The sequence below is a fragment of the Diadema setosum genome, chromosome 8 (genome assembly GCF_964275005.1).
Source record: "Diadema setosum chromosome 8, eeDiaSeto1, whole genome shotgun sequence".
In the NCBI taxonomy this organism is placed as follows: domain Eukaryota; kingdom Metazoa; phylum Echinodermata; class Echinoidea; order Diadematoida; family Diadematidae; genus Diadema; species Diadema setosum.
The window spans coordinates 19,955,468-19,973,769 of NC_092692.1; the positions used below are offsets into that span (position 1 = coordinate 19,955,468).

At 37.1% G+C, this 18,302-nt stretch overlaps 2 protein-coding genes across 2 annotated transcripts; one reads left to right on the plus strand and one right to left on the minus strand.

Annotated features, from left to right (window-relative positions):
• Positions 1-6,462: 6,462 nt before the first annotated feature.
• On the minus strand, positions 6,463-9,932 carry LOC140232133 (apolipoprotein D-like). Its single transcript, XM_072312279.1, has 4 exons — positions 9,807-9,932; positions 8,492-8,558; positions 7,494-7,649; positions 6,463-6,683 (listed from the first exon to the last, which is right to left on the minus strand). The coding sequence occupies exons 1-4, from the start codon at positions 9,930-9,932 to the stop codon at positions 6,463-6,465; spliced, it is 570 nt and encodes a 189-aa protein (XP_072168380.1).
• Positions 9,933-13,296: 3,364 nt separating this feature from the next.
• LOC140232134 (outer membrane lipoprotein Blc-like) lies at positions 13,297-15,225 on the plus strand. Its single transcript, XM_072312280.1, has 4 exons — positions 13,297-13,488; positions 13,826-13,892; positions 14,388-14,546; positions 14,987-15,225. The coding sequence occupies exons 1-4, from the start codon at positions 13,375-13,377 to the stop codon at positions 15,223-15,225; spliced, it is 579 nt and encodes a 192-aa protein (XP_072168381.1). The 5' UTR covers positions 13,297-13,374.
• Positions 15,226-18,302: the final 3,077 nt, after the last annotated feature.

The window sequence follows — 18,302 nt, forward strand, 5'->3', positions numbered from 1 at the left end:
CTCAGCCAATCAGATGCAAGGATTTCAGTAGCTTGTCACATCTACGACAACTTGTCATTGAAGACAAATTTTATGAAACGGGCCCCTGGTCTACATTGCAAAGGTTTGAACCTGTGTCCTTTGCGTACCTTTGATGAGGGACAAATCTCGCAGAAAAGAGGAATGCTGTTATAATCCTTTCATACCTGCCACGCTCTATAGTTATACCACAATGTCTACACTATGATTCTTTCATCAATGCCAAATCGAGCGATTTATCTGATTCATGTTTACATAATGGCTTCTAAACAGAGGACTATAATGGAGAATTTCTTTCAGACATCGGCAGCATACATCAGAGGGTGCAAAAAAAATCCATTGTATCCGTTCGGCGAGGCATGTCCTTAAATAGATGGAGAAATCAACAATAAGCAGAAGGTAAAAGAGTGGTATGGATGGTGTAGTTATTTGAAATCTGAATGACTCCCCACCCCATCCCAGCAGATCAGCTAGACAGTCGTCATAACAATGTGTTCTCTAACAGCTTCTCCCGTTCGCAATATTTGCGACATCAAGTTTTCGTTCCATTTGTGCCTTTGAGTGTCTATCTCTATTCCCTTCTTCTTCCTTGTACTTCTGCTTTTCTTTTTATCATTACTATCATCTTTATCATTGTTTATGTCCATTATCATTATACTATAGGAAGTCGACGTTATCATTGATAATTACTGATTATACTCTTTCATTTAAGGCATTTAGTCAAACCGATTCTTTTTTGTATTCTCTTTTGCCTTGAGTAGATAAGTTTACTTTTTGAAATCATACAATTGCAACAGCTGTATAGCACTTATCTGTATACTTTCCTCTGGCAACAAATTACGGTAATAACAATTTACAGAAATCGGATAACTTCTTTATCAGGAAGATGTTTTGAATGAGAAATCAATCATGGTTTAAATTTTCTTCGATCTGTTTGACATTTTTACCAGACACATATATGCACGTTTCGTCAGCATAAATGCAACCGATAAACGTTGTAAGCAGTTAGGCACTTCGTTGATAAACATTGTACCCCCCCCCCCCTTAGCCCCACCGTTGGTACGGGACTAAGCAAAAATTTACAAGTGTAAAAAGCCCTCTAGTCTGCAGAGCTCTGAAAAGGTGGTATTCGTGGTATTCATGTTTATTGTTCAGGGTCATTATAAGCACGCACTCATCTACACATCATTGGTTCCTGTGTAAAGTTCGATTTTGTATATAGAGGGTTCAAATTTTGACCAGGGAGGTGTCCAGAGATGGAGTGGCAACTCTTCGTAATTCATGCAAACGCATGTTTGGGTTCAAGGCGTTACAATGCGTTTGGGATGTCTATCCATTACGCTTTGAAGTCATGCTCGGCGCCGCTCTGGTTTGCAAGACGAAGTTGGGAGACGAAGAACGCATTTCACCTTTCGTTGAATTACAAGTTCTATTTCACCGTAAAATTGTAAATGAAATAGAAATATCTACTCGAATTGATTTAGAATAGTTTAGGAAAGAATTCAATATTATAAACATGTATTTCTAGTTTCTTCGTAATGCGCAAATCAAAATGAAAATTAGGCCCTCTTAATAACATAATATTTTTCTATAATGCGCATATTTGTGCATGTTAGTTTTTGAATCTTTTAATCTGGGATATTTTGATCTTTCAAAAACAGTACTCCGCTAAAGCGTATTCCAGCGTGCTTTTAAACTATTTGCTGTTAAAATTGTTAGTTTTACACTGCATTTTGGTTCGCTGCTCCAATTCAAGTTACACAAATTCATTGTTGCCATCACATTGAAAGAGAGAGCGAATTGCAGTAGGGGCAAGTATTTCTAGATGTGAGAGCGCTAGTCCCGATTATTGATGCTCTCTTTTGTCAAAGCACATGGGTAACACCTGTAGTTGAACGCATAACTTCTCGGCGGCGCCGCGCATGACTTCAAAGGAGAGCAGTAGTTGTCTCTCCTTCTCTAGCACCTCCCTGTTTTGACCAAAATCTGGAACGTAAAGGGTGTGTACAGTTCTGGCTGAGGTGAGGATTTAGCTTTTCACGTTTTGCGAGATATTCAGAAACCACTCTATGAGATGTCAGAGAGCATGCAATTCTAAGGGGTATCAAAAGTTTATTTGATGAAAATTAGTTTTGAAATGGCCGAGATATTCAAAAACAAGGTGAACAAGGTTTGAACTATTAAAGATCAAAAGTGGGATTTTTTGGTAACACCTATTAATGTGCGTTTGTGTGTGCCTGTATCACTGTGTTTGTGCGGATACGCCTATGTAACTTATCTTAGCTTCCATTGTATTGTAACCAGTTTTAATGTTATCTTTTAATCATGATTATAGACCATGCCTAATTCGTTTTATGGTGCATGATTTGAACGAACATTATCATTAAGCTAAATGGAATTGAATATTTTTTCTTGGCGCCAAATGCACATTACGTTGACTCAATTACTTAGTATAGTATTTCCCTTCCGATTTCGTTGTCAGGATTGTTTCGTGTATCGCCAGACGTTCGCCAATCATAACCAGCCGTCTTTACCCAACCTACCTGAAGATGGGTTGGCCTTCCTTGCAACATCGATGCCACCTACCAGTCAGTCTTCTTCAAAGGTGAATAATATTTCAGTTTACTGCCTACTCATGTTATCGTTAAAAGTTAAGTTAAAAACGGAATGTTGCATAACTTTATCATGGTTGAGGACGAGTCCCAAGTACACTCGGGCAAGTGTCTATGGGAAATGTGTTTTGTAGCAAAATCAGCCCGTCCTCAACGGGGTAAGCTAAGACTTAGTCACTGGGATTTAATTACTTGGAACCAGAAAGAGAACGCTTTTACGACTCTGGGGGCACGAAGGTTGGAGAATAGTGGAATGATGGATAAGATTATATACATGTACTATACCCATACTTTCGAACAGAGTCTCGAGTTCGAATGCGTACGTGCTTGGACAAGATGTTATTACCCATGGTGTTTCTCTAGACCCATATGTAATGCTCTGTATTGCGAAATTAATAAACTCAATTTCGTCAGTCTTTATTACTGATATTTTGATCAATACCATTTCATCTTAGTGAATACTACATTATAATCATTAAATCAATGTTGTGTAGGCACTTCCTACCTGATCATAACAATATGAATCAAAGTTAATGATTTATTCAGGTCCGAATGAGAATATTCAGTAGCAAAACATTCTTATTTTTCCATTCCCATGTCTGCACAGGGAGCTTTGCATACAAGTTTAGCAGCACCAACAGCTTACAACGATGGGCTCGCATTACGAATACGTTCAGCAATGTACCCGTTGCGCTACGGAGCGGCGTCGAAGCAGCAAGCTTGTTCGCCGACAGCTTCGTCTACTGCTTCCAAGAAGGTCGCTACTACAAGATGAACGACGCCACCATGTGGTTCGAACCAGGTTCCTCTGACGTCATCAGCAACCTTCTACCCAAGTGTTGGAATCTTAATCTCGACAGCCAATCAGACTGCTCTTCACACACATATCAACGTGATTCTGGCTGTGTTTGCTCATGAGAATTCCTGTCTAAATAACGGACTTCTCTGATAGTTATGGAAACGTCATTCTTCTGCGGTAATATTGATGTCACTGTTAACATGGTCAACATATTGTCTTTGTTTATTATCTACTTATCTCAGAAGCCAGTAAACTCAATTTGTAAAGGAGACCTTCGTGCCTGCCTCAATAGCTAAATACGAGTCTGGCTGTGGCTGTTCGTGAGAGTTCCAGTCGGAAAAAAACGGACTTTTATGACATGTTAACGTCACGTCCTGCAGCAATTGATCTCATTACATCATCTTTGTGCATTACGAAACCAAGTGGACTAAATTTGTAAAGAAGACGTTTGTGCCTCTCTCGATAACTAAATACATTAGTAGGAAGGACTTTGAAATAACGACAAGGAAGTGTTGTCCTCTGATACATTCCTATAGGTAATTAGATCTCGTTTAGTCTTTATAGAATTATGACTGGACCAATGTTTACATCCACCTGAATGGTAACAAGTCACATGTTGTGATAAACCGATCGAGAAACTTGTAGCCTCTTGCCTCTTTAAACATTACCGTAACTACGTACTTATGTATTTAACTTCTACAAAGAAAGGTAAGATAATTTGCAGGACATATTGTAAAAATGTTCAGAAAATATTCTATGCGATGGATATTAAGCATGGATAAACTTTGTGTGAAACTTATAGAGCAATGCAAAGACTGTTGTGATCATGATAGTATTTGAATTTGTCAAGACGGATAAAGAATCAGGAGTTTAGATGAGTTAGATTTGAATTCTTGATTTTATGATGTAAATAAAAATAATTAAGTAGAAACCTGTGTTCTCGTATTCATATTTCAGACGTTTTCTAGTGTCTTTTGTTTCTAAAGAAAGACCGACAGCAGGATTTCTGAAGGGTTAAGAAACAGAAACAGACAGACAGACACAGACACACACACACACACACACAGAAATCCGCTCGAAGCCCATATTCTAGCCTCTGTGATTTTTTTTTTTTTTTTTGTAATTGCAGACTGTATAGCATCTTTTTTATATCCAGAAAAGTAAGATAAAACATGATATCTGGTTTGCTCTGGTGTAATGTTGAGCGAGTTATTCGTTTTACTTCTATTTTCCTTTTCTTTCTGGTCCTGTTACCGTTTTCATGTTAAAAGACGTGTGTGTGTGTGTGTGTGTGTGTGTGTGACGTCTGTTTTTAACTAATATTATGTTATATATAACTTATATTCGGGAGAATGATCTGTAACCGGAGAATTGATGGGTGAAATGAAAGTAATTTTGAGATCTCCGTGCCTTTAAGGTGCACTGTATCTTTGTTGTAATGTCAAATTAGTTTTTCTCCCGACGTCTTTCGGTTTACTGATAAGATGAAAATGTGAATTTCTCATTATGATAGCAATGATGCTGTATAGTTCTTACATAATTTGGTACATTATTACCAAACAGAATGAATAACATCTACGACAACAAAACAGCTGCAGGCAAATTCTTCAAAGAAACACACCACTCGAAGCATGAATGTCGATGATAATATATTACTTTTAACGATATTTTCTCTCTGTGTTTGACAATAATCCCTGATCAGTACTAATATATAAATAGAAAGAATATTTATAAACTCTGAAATCCATAACAGTAGAAAAATTTAAATCTGGTTTGGAAATCAAATTTGATTTATGAATATCACCTGTATGATTGCGATCGTCATTCACACTCACATTAGATCTGTCGGATTTTAGCTGATATCTCTCAGATAGACTCTTTTACCATCTTATTATTTGATTCGATATGACTGCTCTGATGTTTGCGGGGAGAGATAAGAATCCGTTTTCAGCAATTACAATTTCTTGATGGGGAAAAACCCATCTGGGTTCTGAAACTTTATTTAAGATGCTATGCTTACAAACAAGTTATATTTTCAGCTACGAGCTAGAGGTAAAAGAATTGTGTATCTTTTTTTTTTCTTCAACCAATTCGTCTGTTTGCTAGGAGTGAATAAAAAAAATTGTTCCTCCTTAGGTATGATAACTTCAGTATTGTTTTTAAATGCTCTAACAGTTGTGCTCTTTTGCATGACCATAATGAAATATCAGGGGATGGGTGTGCGGAGTATGATATATTTTAGGAAATGACCTGAATTGCAATGCAAGTCGCTTTCCCATCATCAATCATACCCAATACACTACTGTACGACCAAACGTAGGTGGTCAAAATTATATACTGTCGCGCAAGAGTCAAAATGACACATGCGATGTCAGTGTTCAAATATAAGACTGATAATTTTGTCCATACATTACCTCTACAATAAAAATTATATTACATTTGACACTTGAACGTAAGATACTTAAGGGTTGGCATAGTTTTAGGTGAGTGGAGGATTCAGATTTTAACATTTTGCGAGATGATTAGAAATAACTTATGAAAACATACAATTCTAAGAGGAATTCAAAGTTTATTTGATGAAAATCGGTTATAAAATGGCCGAGGTATAAAAAATGAAATAAAAGTGGTCTTAATAAAAGGTTGGTCCAACCTTTTATTATGATACCACTTTGTCTTTGGATATCTGAGCCATTTCAAAACCAATTTTCAACAAACAAACTTTGAATTCCTTTCAGAATTGTATGCTCTATAACATATCAGAAAAGGTTTCTCATTATCTCACAAATAGTTGGAAACTTATTATTATTATTATTATTGTTATAACCAAAACAACACCATCCATTTGATGAGACAATGATCGTCATGTTTACTTCAAAATCTCTAGCCAAATTCTCTTTTACTTCATTTCACCCTCACTTTGTTGTACCAAATTCATAGATCCTTGAGTGTTTGAGAAAGTTTTTTCTTTAATGGTATTCTCTTTTCGTCCTATGTGCCACTATCATTTCGACTGCAAAATAGACCCAAGATGTATTAGATGTATTCACAGTCGACGCCATGGTAGACTCTGACCGGAAGTGTGGTCGGGTCCGTAAATCCGGTCACCAGCAGGTACTCCCTGACCTCGGCATCGTACAGCTCGTCGAAGGTGGCCGGGTCGCGGGCGAGCACAAAGAGGGAGAGCGCGCGACTATCCGTTACCACCGAATACTCGTATCGGTCGTTCACAATGGGGCCGAGCTTGATGATCCAATCTGAAAAATGAATACGACGAAGATACATGAATAAATGAGCACACACACAAAGACCGTATCAGGGCAATTACCCCTGCTGAATACTGGTTAGTGATAAGGTACCGTTAGAGTAATGATTAAGTTTAGGGTTATCAAATGGTTATAGGTTTAGTGTTGGAGTTTTGGTTAGGGTTAGGTTTAGGGTCTGGATTTAGGATTAGGGTTAGGGTCAGGGAATGGTCTGGGTAATTGCCCATGCAGAGGGTAATTGCCCTAGACTCAACAACAAACACACACACACACACGCACACACACACACACACACACACACACATACATACAATGTATTATTTTGATATAAAGATAAATGAGTTGCCCCCCTTAAAAAGACGAATGCATGAATGAATAGATATACCCCGAAATATTCATCCGCACTAAACTGTTACAATAACTCTCTACCACTGTCTACGCACTTTATCTAACTTCGGAATACAAGTCAAGAGAATATAATTTCTCTGTAGAATCTAAATGCAAGCCATATTTCTCATGTTTTTGTTACATGGACGATATTTTTTGTTATCATCTCATGACCTAGTTTTGACCGTCGAAAATGTTCAACACTAATACATGGTATTCCCCCAGTATCTCCTCTTTACAGGTCTGTAACAGTTGACAAAGTAAGGAGCACGGTCCTATTGAAAAAAGGGTCCGGCTGATAAGGATGATAACATTTTCTTTCTTCATGAATCTAAGTCTCTCTATACTTGAATCCTTAGCAAAAGCAGAGTTCGACTACGTGCAAATCGGACAGCAACCAACAGAGCGACTTACAAGGGGAAGCAGTGGGCACACCGTCCAATTCGACCAAAAGTTTGCCAGGTTCCCTCGGCAGCGGGATGTAGGCGAAGCCCTCGATAATGTCAGACTTGCCGTCGCGATTTTTGTAGGCATTCCGGACGGTAACGTTGGTGTCAGAGATCTTACCGTCTGTGGTTTCATAATAAACACGACAAACAAACCTAAATGTATCGTTGAAAATTATATTCCCTGATAAGAATCAAATGCAACAACGAGCAGTAATGGCTTTCCAATCCTAACCTACTCGGGAATTCCGGTCTAAAATTATTGTGAAGATATATGAATATAATTATATATATATATATATATATATATATATATATATATATATATATTCACAACAGTAGTTCAATATGAAAACTCCGTGAGAGACATAGTTTTGACGAATTTTCGCCCATAGGGCTTTGCCAAGTCAATGGCAGATTATATTTTAAAGCATATATAAATCAAAATAAAAGATGCGTCGTCATATTGAACTACTGTTGTGAATCAATACTTTCTTGGACTCCGAGCAGAAACCTATTGCTGTTATTCATATATATATATATATATATATATATATATATATATATATACATACATAGGGATACGTACATACTGTGGTACACTTATCTAAAGAGATGTCAACGACATTACTGTGTGCAGCCTTCAATGATGCATTAATAGCAAAGGTCTTGTTTGAGGCTCAAACTGTCATGGGACATTTCACTTCAGACTCACAATCTTTTTGAAATGATTTGACAAAAAGAAAAAAAAACAACAACTTTGCCAAACGGATAATTTTCTGGGGTGGAATAGTTAGATTAACCTTAATCTTAAGTTGTAATGGACAAATTCGAAAGTGAGATAAATTATGTTCTTTATTTGTCTCCGTGTAATTCCATTCACAGTCCTTGCTCTTTTTTTAAAGATGCATCCATGATTGATGTTTAACGTCATTCACATATACTCGGGAAAAAAAAAAATCTTACACGTTGCTGTAATGCACTCAGCCCCTCCTGCTCCAGTGAAGAAATCAGCCCAGTAATCTGTGTACATCTGCAAAATAAGATAAAAAACATGATAAACTGTGTTTATAATGTTTTAGGTACGAGGAATGGAGACAAGAAGTCTAGGGTGTGGTACGTAAACAGTGGTATACATCACATCTATGTCATGCGAGATTAATGCCAAAGTGATTGTGATGACAATGATGAGACCACAATGCTGAAAAAAGCATACTCTCAATGACAACTTTATAACAGTCATGAAAGCAGTCATCGGAAGAGACAGAGAAGGAACCTGACAAAGTGGTGACGTAAACAAAATTTAAAGGAGAAATGAGAAAACAAATCCGTACGGATAATTGTGACTTCAGAAATTAAGACAACGTCTTTCCTACAGTAGGTAGAAATAGGAGCTGATTTTCTGTCCTTTTTATACCACTCTTTTGTTTTTTATTTGTAGTTTCTATGGTATCGTCTTGAGTCACATGAGCAATGTTTGATGTGTGCTATGCAACATGATGTAATTTTGAAAAAAAAGTATACATTACAAATGTGTGAAAGTGAGTTGATTTAATATAAACGTAGTAGTGGGTTATTTTTCATTTGGCAGCTTCACGTGCATTGATGATTTAGTTTTGCTAATAAAGACATCCAAACGAGGTGAAGATACAAATCTATCTGTGAAATTATCTGTAAAACTTAATGCAAGCTTTGGGTTCGTTCTTGGTGCGAAGCTGCATCTTCCAACGGCTAAATTAGAATAATAACTCTCAAAATATTTTTCAACGGGTAGAATCACGAAGTACTCAGTAAAAGTTAGACAGTTACAGTCATGCGTGAAATAAAATCGTCGAGCCAGGCCAATCAAACAACTGTAGTAAAACACTAATTGTATACTAGAATATTTACAGCCTGAAACCATGGAGAAATAAATCGCAAAATGCACTTACGGGATGATCTTCTGACATCACACTACATTACCGCCTTTTGATTGTCTAATATCTCTCCACATTACACTTGAATTTCTTTACAAAACAGTATACTCGTGTTAACTTGTAACACAAAAATCTAGTAAATAAAAGGTAGATATAGCTGAAACGAAAAATGAATGAAATAAACTATGATGCGCACTAAAATTATGTTCTGGGGAAAATATTAAAACAGCAATAGAAATCAAATCCTGGTGTAAGAGAGAAAACTGTCTACATGGACTCAGATTATTCAGCAACGAATCTATCTATTACAATGAGAGGGTGTCTCGACGGACATCGTTCGTCGTTCACCTCAATATGACACTTACTTGATACCACACTCCGACATATTTATTCACATCGATGTCGTAGACAGTTCCTAGGCCTTGGACCGAGGGCGAGAGGCACAGAATGGAGCCAAATATGGCGAGAAATGCTACACCGGAACGAAACATGATAGATTTTTTTTTTTCTTTGAAGGATAATTTGATACAAAGTTACAAGTCAAAGTGTCGAGCTGAGGAAAAAAATGATGGCATCCGAGAGCGAAGTTTGATGGACGCTATAATTGCTTGTGTAGGTCTGTTGGGCGGTGGTGGTATACACCTTGGCAAGAATGATGTAGCATTGATTAATAAGTATGGCGATATCAGAGGGGTGTTTGCGGACTTTAACCCTAACCTCGCGAACTTAAAATGATTATCAAGACTGACTTCTACGATGAAGAACTGGTAGGCTATAAATCCTGCCCAAGGAGTTAAACAGGACGGGGTAATAATTTTGTCTCCCAGTACACCTTACAAAGTGTGACTGGAACTTCCTTCGACAAAAATTATGATAAATACTGCTTAAGAGCATATTTTGGCCATCTGTCAGAACACATGTCTCAATTCTCGTCACACCCATACGCACAGAAATGTAGAATTCAGTCCTACTAAGTATCTATTTAGTTGGTGCTAATCATCTGCAACCAACCCTGATAAGGAAAAGCAGATAGACAAACAATTATTTCTTCTTTTTTTTTTCTTTTGCACGAAGCCTGAGTAAGGAGATACCTTCTTGGCCTCAAAGTGATAACAGCTCCCGTGATAGGTTCTCATGAGTCAACCTCGAAATACCTTTATCTGGTTAATTATCAACGCTACCCTGATTATGTGAGTTAGAGATCTAGCCTGTTTTGATAAAGATTTGTAGGTATACAAGACAGTTATCAAATTGCTTCAATAATACGATGAGGATAAACTCATAAACCGATTTTTCTTCCTTCGATATTAATAATGACTCCAGGAAGAAGCGTGCACCAATGCGTGAGGATAGGATTACACAATTCTATTGACTTATTTTTCTATCATTTTCCAAGAAAATGTTTCATAACCAATATCGCCGTGGTGTAATGGAGCCAGAAATTATTCTGTAATAGTGATAAATGTTGTCGCTGGACAATGACTGCAAATATATGGGAAATTCCAAGAGCAGATGACTTAAGGATATATCTGTCTCTATATGTATTTTGATGACATTACAGATCATCGCTCTCATTGTAATATCATTGTAGATCATTACTGAGATTTTAGCACCAGAATTAACAAGTCGTTGTTCAATATGCTATGTTGAAACGATCCTTTTAAAAACGGTGTATGTCATACGGTCCTCTTTTCAATATCTCAGTTGCTATATTGAGCATCAATACACGGGGTTTTTAATTTACATAATTGATTTTAATTTTCACATAAAAAAAAATACATTGAGGGAACATAAAGTACATAACCACGAAAGAAATGTAGAGTGAAAGTCATACCAGTATTGTGCAGATATAAAAAAAAAAATAGAGAGGAACAGAGAGAGAGAAAGAGAAAGATATAAACATGAAGGAAACGCTCGAAAAGCTAAAGCTTGCAGAAAGCTTGTAGAAACTGCAAATTTTTGAGAAATACAACTTCCTAGCATCAATAAGATGAAGATACGACATCCAACAAAAGGTGCAACAAAATACAGAGCATGCATGGCACCGTAACATTGTTTGATCAGTTTGAATATTGTTAAGATCTTGCGAAAAAATTTGGGGCCTAGTTAAATTTGTCAAAAGTGTGGTCGAACAAACATGCTTCTGATAAAACATTTCAAACACGCCAAACAAAATAAGGAATTTTAGAGCTGGTTTACCAATATATCCAAATATTATGCCTACCAGTTAAACAATGCTGTTCCTTACAACGCGAAAGCCTGCCCGATGTCTACCCGATATAGCAATAATAAATGCAAGTAAACCGTATTCCAGGTAAATAGGTGTAGACCATGGTATACTCACTGAAAAAAAAAAAAAACCAAAAAAACTTTGAAACGCACGTTGCTAGCCCCCGGTGAGATATATCAATAACACTTTATCAGTGCACTTGCCAACTGGTCCAACCTGTACTGCACCCACCCTGGCAAAAGAAAGCTAGTGACGAATGTATTATTTCTTGTAAATGAATAAACAGTGCTCTCGATTGCACCGACAGTCAACATCAATATGCCGTGTTTAAAAGTTTCAAATGTGGCATTTTTACGTCATCGAAATGATAAGGGTCACGTATCTGACCCTGACGAGATGTATGCGTAAAACTTTTTCGCGATCATGGCGTATAGTCACCAATAAACATTGATAATCAAATCTATGACGATTCTAAATTTGATACTATTATGCTTCCATTTCTCACTGCTCCGTTATATCACGTTAATACAATTTTAACCTGACCCTATTATCATTAAAGCTCTCTTCAGGTAATTTGGGGAAAACTTAATGGGATTTCTAAAATAAGGCTATTGCTGCTCACATTCCATCCAATTCGAAGTGATATAGTAAATCCCTGAATTCGTGCAGTGAATAAATGCTTGTGTTTAACATGAAATGAAAATGATAAATATTTTTAGTAACGACGCTGTGAATGTCATTGTGGTTCCTCTCGTTAATTAGTCGTCACCCCATGATAATGTCTTTCATCAATTAAACTCCCCGCAGAATTAAAAATAAGAGGCCCTTATACGCGGTTCCTCACCCCAATGAATGTGTCTACCCACCAACCGCATCCATTTGAATAAACATCGAGTTCCTTCAATGCGTAATTCATACTCCCCTTGGTTCTAAAAATGTCTCTTTTTAATTCTTGATAACTTCATATTTCATGCTCCTGTTATTATGAGCCGCTTTTTACATAACTTTGTTTCATTTTGTTTAAATCTTTCAGCGAAGTTTTTCCTGTTCTAACTATTTAGTATGCCTGGTATGACGAGTTTCTTCCTAGAGTGAAATGTCAATTAGTGTCAGAATATCATTAACTTGAACCGAATTGAATGCGATGCGTTGTAATCACTTACTTGTGCCGAATTGGCTTAGAAACGTGCGTAACTATTGTTGATGATTTTCATACTGCATCTTAATCTGGGAAAGAACGTTGGCTGTTAGCGGTGGTGATTCCAAAACGTCCAGCTGATGTTCAATGAGTAATTTACTTTACGCATCTCAAACGGATCAGCCAGGGAAAGAACAAGATTAACAATTTCGTAACTGAAATGCACGTGGATCATCCACTGTAAAATCTCACGGCTCACTCCAAGTTTTTGAAGCTCACGTTTTCTAACACGTTTCCCTACTTGCACTATCCTATCCTTTAATGTGAAGCTACAAATCTTCATATTATTTTTGACATAAAGTCGCTCTAGTAATACAGCTCAAGCAGAGTGATGATGTAACGAATGGCATGAAAATTACATAATTCGAAGAAAAAATCCTATAAAAGACGCGAACACCCGTTACTTAGCACAGTTACTTTCAGAGGTCTACAAAGAACATTCAGCTCTTCTGGAGACATCCACAGCTTCTTCTCTTCTGCTCAAAGAAAAATCTCCAAGACAACCATGAAACAGACGCTGACAGTCGCTCTCTTCCTCACCTTTGCTGTTCTCGGTGGCCACGCCCTGGAGGTGGTACCCGAGCTAGACGCGACTGCCTACGTCGGAAGATGGTACCAGGTGAGACTGTCAAACTATCTCGATTTCTTGAAGACTTCAAATGCTTTCATGAATGAACGTAACTATTTACGTATTTGATAGATTGTGCTCTCTTAGTATCTTGCGTACACCTTAGGTGAACAAGGTTTCTCCCCATTGGAAATAAAATAGGAATGGAAGTATGAGTGGACGAAAATTGAAAGACGTTATTAGCAAAGGAGATTTGAAGATATACAACTTTGTAAGTTTACAACATTCAGTGTAATGGACTATTTTCATTTGACAGGGAAGAAATGGAAGGACGTGCGAAAGTATTAACTTACCAGCATAACCTGTTATTTTGCTTTTGGCACCATAGGTTTACACAAACTACTGGGCTGATCTATTCTCTAACGTGATGGAGCCTGACTGCGTCACAGCTGATTGTAAGTATAAACATAGCCTCTTAAAGAGGCTTCCGGGGACTTAAAGACAGAATAAACTGATATAAAATCGCCACAAGATAATAACCATTAACTGTAAGCAAACTGCTGACATCTCATTTTTTACATGCAATCCGACACATTAATGCAAATTTGTCTCTGGTAGTAACTGATTTTTTTTTTTTTTTTTTTTTTTTGCATTGAATAAACTATTGGTTCCACGTTTGTCACTTGGATTGATTTACATGGTGGCTATGAGACCCATCACAACTTTTCAGTCATAATGTTGGGTAGAGACGAATCTCTTTTAGCCGAAAATGTTGTTTCTAACTGAGTGCGCGTGTGCCCAACTTATGACAGAAAAAAAAATGTTGAGGTATATCATATAATATATAACAATATTGAATGTAGGAGAAGTAGAAAGATGTGTGACTTGCCAATCGCTCAAGAAGAAAACAGTTGATGTGGGTTTTTTTTTTCTGTTCTTCTGTAACGAAGACGCCCAGATCAACGCCACTTTCCTGTCAGTCTACAACGCCAACTACCGGTTCGAAGAGAAGTACACGGATGACATCAGTGGCTACGCCTACATCCCTGACCTGTCGACACCGGGCAAGCTCAAGGTCGTTCTCGAAGGCGTCCCCGTGGAGGGAGATTGTGAGTGATGATAGAAAATTCAAAGCAAAGCCTTGCACGATTATATAGTAAAGTCTTCTCTTAATATGCTGATCGCAACACAGCGTCTTGCTGGCTTAGTCTGTAAATGGTGAAGTGAATGTTCCATCTTTCATTCAATAAAACAAGGAAGAGAAATATCCTTTCTGCCTTGATTATCATGATCAAAGGGGTTTGTGTTCTTATTGGATGTTTAGACGGTGTTGCACTGAAATAGGCTGCAAAAATACACTATAATATCAGTGCACAGGACAGTAAAACTATAAAAGTTTGGAAGCATTTTTCTGTAGAAGTGTATTCTGAAGACTGTATATGGGTATCTTTCTTTTCGTGGGGTGGGGATGGGGACTATAATAGGGGAGTGAGAGAGAGAGAGCGCAAATATCAACATCATCACAACGCAATCCTCCATTCATCCACAGATTGGATCTTCGAGCTGGGACCGAAGATAAACGGTCAGTACCAGTACAGTCTCGTGACAGACGGGGAAAAGGCCCGACAGCTCTTCGTCCTGGCCCGCAACCCTTCGCAGTTCGCCCTGCTGTACGAGAAGCAGGTGCTGAACTCCGTTGAGAGCGCCGGCTTCAGGGGCCCGCTGAAGAGGCCCTACGCGGTTCCTCATCCCGATGAATGCGTCTACCCACCTATCGCATCCCTGTAAATGAGCATCGGATTCCTCCACTGTATAATTCAAACTTATTTATTCCTGAATCCACGTCATTGCTATTAGTCTTATATAGTATTTATTCTTAATCCAGGTCCTCATTTGTCATATTGACTCTACCGACTTATCTATTCCTGTTTAAATGTAGCACATGCTCAAACAAATTTCATTAAAAACTTATCTTAGAGTGTTGCTATCCACTGTTAAGTTCTCTGTTTCTATTAAAACCAAAACAAATTATGTTTTCATTTGTCATCTTATTAACGAAAACCTTGACAGTAGTATAAGGAAACAAGTCATCAAGTCAATTTTATGACCTTATGTATTATTGCTTGAATTTCTCCATCGATCATAACTCAATTATTTCGATATGTGAAGAGCTTGCTTCCAAAATGCGCTAAATCCAATGAAAAATGATGGATTAAGCGCCTTTTGGAAGCAAGCTCTTCATGACTTATATTGTGTAAATCTTCATCAACTGGAATAATTGTTAACATTTCAAGATGACTTTTGTGAATTTTGGATATTCTTTAAGATTACATTACGATCAGGTAAATAACTTTCTGTGTTTTGCGCTACTTATTGAATAAAAGACAACTGTTCAACTGCATAAATGTTGAGTACATATTCTTCCTTTATCAGAGTCGGCAATCGCATAAAAACTTTTTTACATGTCGGATATAATAATGTAATTGATGCGTCTGCGTGTTTACAAAATTCATGAGGATATACAAATATGTGTTTCTGTGTGTGTGCTTGTGCATGCGTGCGTGTGTATGTAGAGGGTGTAAGTGAGAGGGGCAGTTGATCAGATAAGTTAAGAACACCCCATTTTTACACAAGTGGGTTTTTCTTTTCATGCAGAGAAAAGGGGCAAGATAAAGCTTCATCGCTATAAACTAATATATATTATACCAGGAGCTGTATGAAGCATATTCAAAAGAAAATATGAAATGTCATTTTTTTTTTCAACATCCAAGCGTGATATGAAATTAAACAAAACATAAAATCTTAACACTCTGCGCGAAATTTTTCGATCTGGTTGTGGGTCTGTTGTGACAGTCATAGTAATGTTCAGTTCCACAACTAACTGAATTTGATTTAAACTGAATAACTATATAATAAACTTCACCCCGGAGCAGTTTCATAATGTAGTGCGGTTTTTTTTTTTCTCCTCTTGATTATTGTGGAAGTAAGATACTTGAGATACAGGAAGCGCAGCAATAGGTAAGAAAGCCATAATATTAGTTGAAAACAAACTCTTAAAGATAATGTTACAAAGTAGTAAAATCATTAGGCCTACACATGAAACGATCGTAGTTCTTTAAAGTTTCAAAATAGAGTACGTGTAACGTGAAAGCGTTGTACAGCTCAGGACAAAACATTACTACAACACAATAACATCTTTTCACTGACTTCTACACAACGTTTGCAAGGTATGGGGTACTCTGTTTAATTCGATCTTCTCATCGCATTTCTTCCTGTGTTACAAAAGCCCCAAATGATGTTTTTCTATCATTGATGGATGATTTCCTGTCAGTACATTTCCTTTCTTTTTCTGAGCCATTTCAGTTACTTTTATGCAAGTTTCCTGAAGGTATAACTGTCGAGCTGACACTGCTTATTTTGTGGTACAAACAATCATTCTAAAACACGAACATAGCGACAGGAATCCTTCTTATTCTATTTTTTTGGAACTTGACGAAACTTTTTGTTTTATTTATTTTCAGTATATTCTTCAAAGTACAAAAAACAACAGATCGGCTGGCTTCCACAGAATAACGTTCGATTATTGTATAATAACATGCTTCTATCAAGCAAAGGAGTTACGTAATGTGTAGTGACAGTACTTCACTCTGGTAAAGAGTAGTAGTTTTTAAATAGAGTAAAGCAGAGGGAGAGAGAAAGAGAGAAGGTGAGAGAAAAAATGAAACTTATCCTCTGTAAAAGAAAAATGTCTTCTTTTCAACACCATAGTTGTGTTCGCTGTGTGTAGTGTAATATAGTTATGATAGTACAACGTAAACATTCTAGAGCGTGTATATGTGCCTACGCATGTGTCCCACTATGCAGATGTCGTACAAAAATTAAATGACTTTTTCTATATACCCAGTGGAGCTCATCATGGTTCTGAGTTGGACCGTAATTTGTTCGCCTTTTATAGAGCTCCAGTTTAACATCATTAAAACAATATAATGGCTTCAGCTGCATTATATACATGCAGACGATATATAGTGTCAGGTTTATCTAAGTTTCCTTTAAAGTAACAGAAATGTGGCTATATACTGTACGCTATATCAGTCACTGCACCAAAACATCACTAGTGGTCAATCAAAAACAAGTTGCTTGTGAATGTATCCAAGACTGAGGTAATTCATTGATTTAACATCTACATTCGATTCCACTTAACTTTAATCTACATAGCTGTCACTGTTGATGACGTAAGCATTAGTGCTTTTTGTCAATCTCTTTTTATTTGCACTGGTAATCCGTTTGGAGACATATTATCTTTAAGACACTCAGTATGTGCTTCAGAGCACTACATGATCTCTCTCTCTCTATCCGTATACGTCATATTATAAATCAGAGAGCTGGTTCATCTACCCACTTCAGCACGCACTCTTAGATCATTCCCACATCATCTTCTTTCAATCATGCCTGCTATATACATCTACGACAACAGAGCTTCTTCAGCATCTGCTCCTGGACTTTGGAAGTTTTGACCGCGGGAAATAAGGAAAATACCCAAACCTAAATTGTTCAAATCTGCCTTGAAAACTTATCTCTTTTCAGAATTGTGAACAGTTAATTTTTATTCATAAGAAGTGTGATTTTTACCTGTGAAATGTATTCAAGTATACACGCAGCTATTTAACACAGTGTTGTGTTGATTTGTAACTCGTAGAACATGTTTATCTCGAGCTATATAAATAACTAATACTTCAATTACTCCACTATACAAACACACACACACATCCGCACATGTTTATGCATACAATATGCTTGGTACTGTTACCTAGATATTGGAACATTTCCTGTTCTCTTAACTATTGTTGCTATTAAATAGCCTTTAT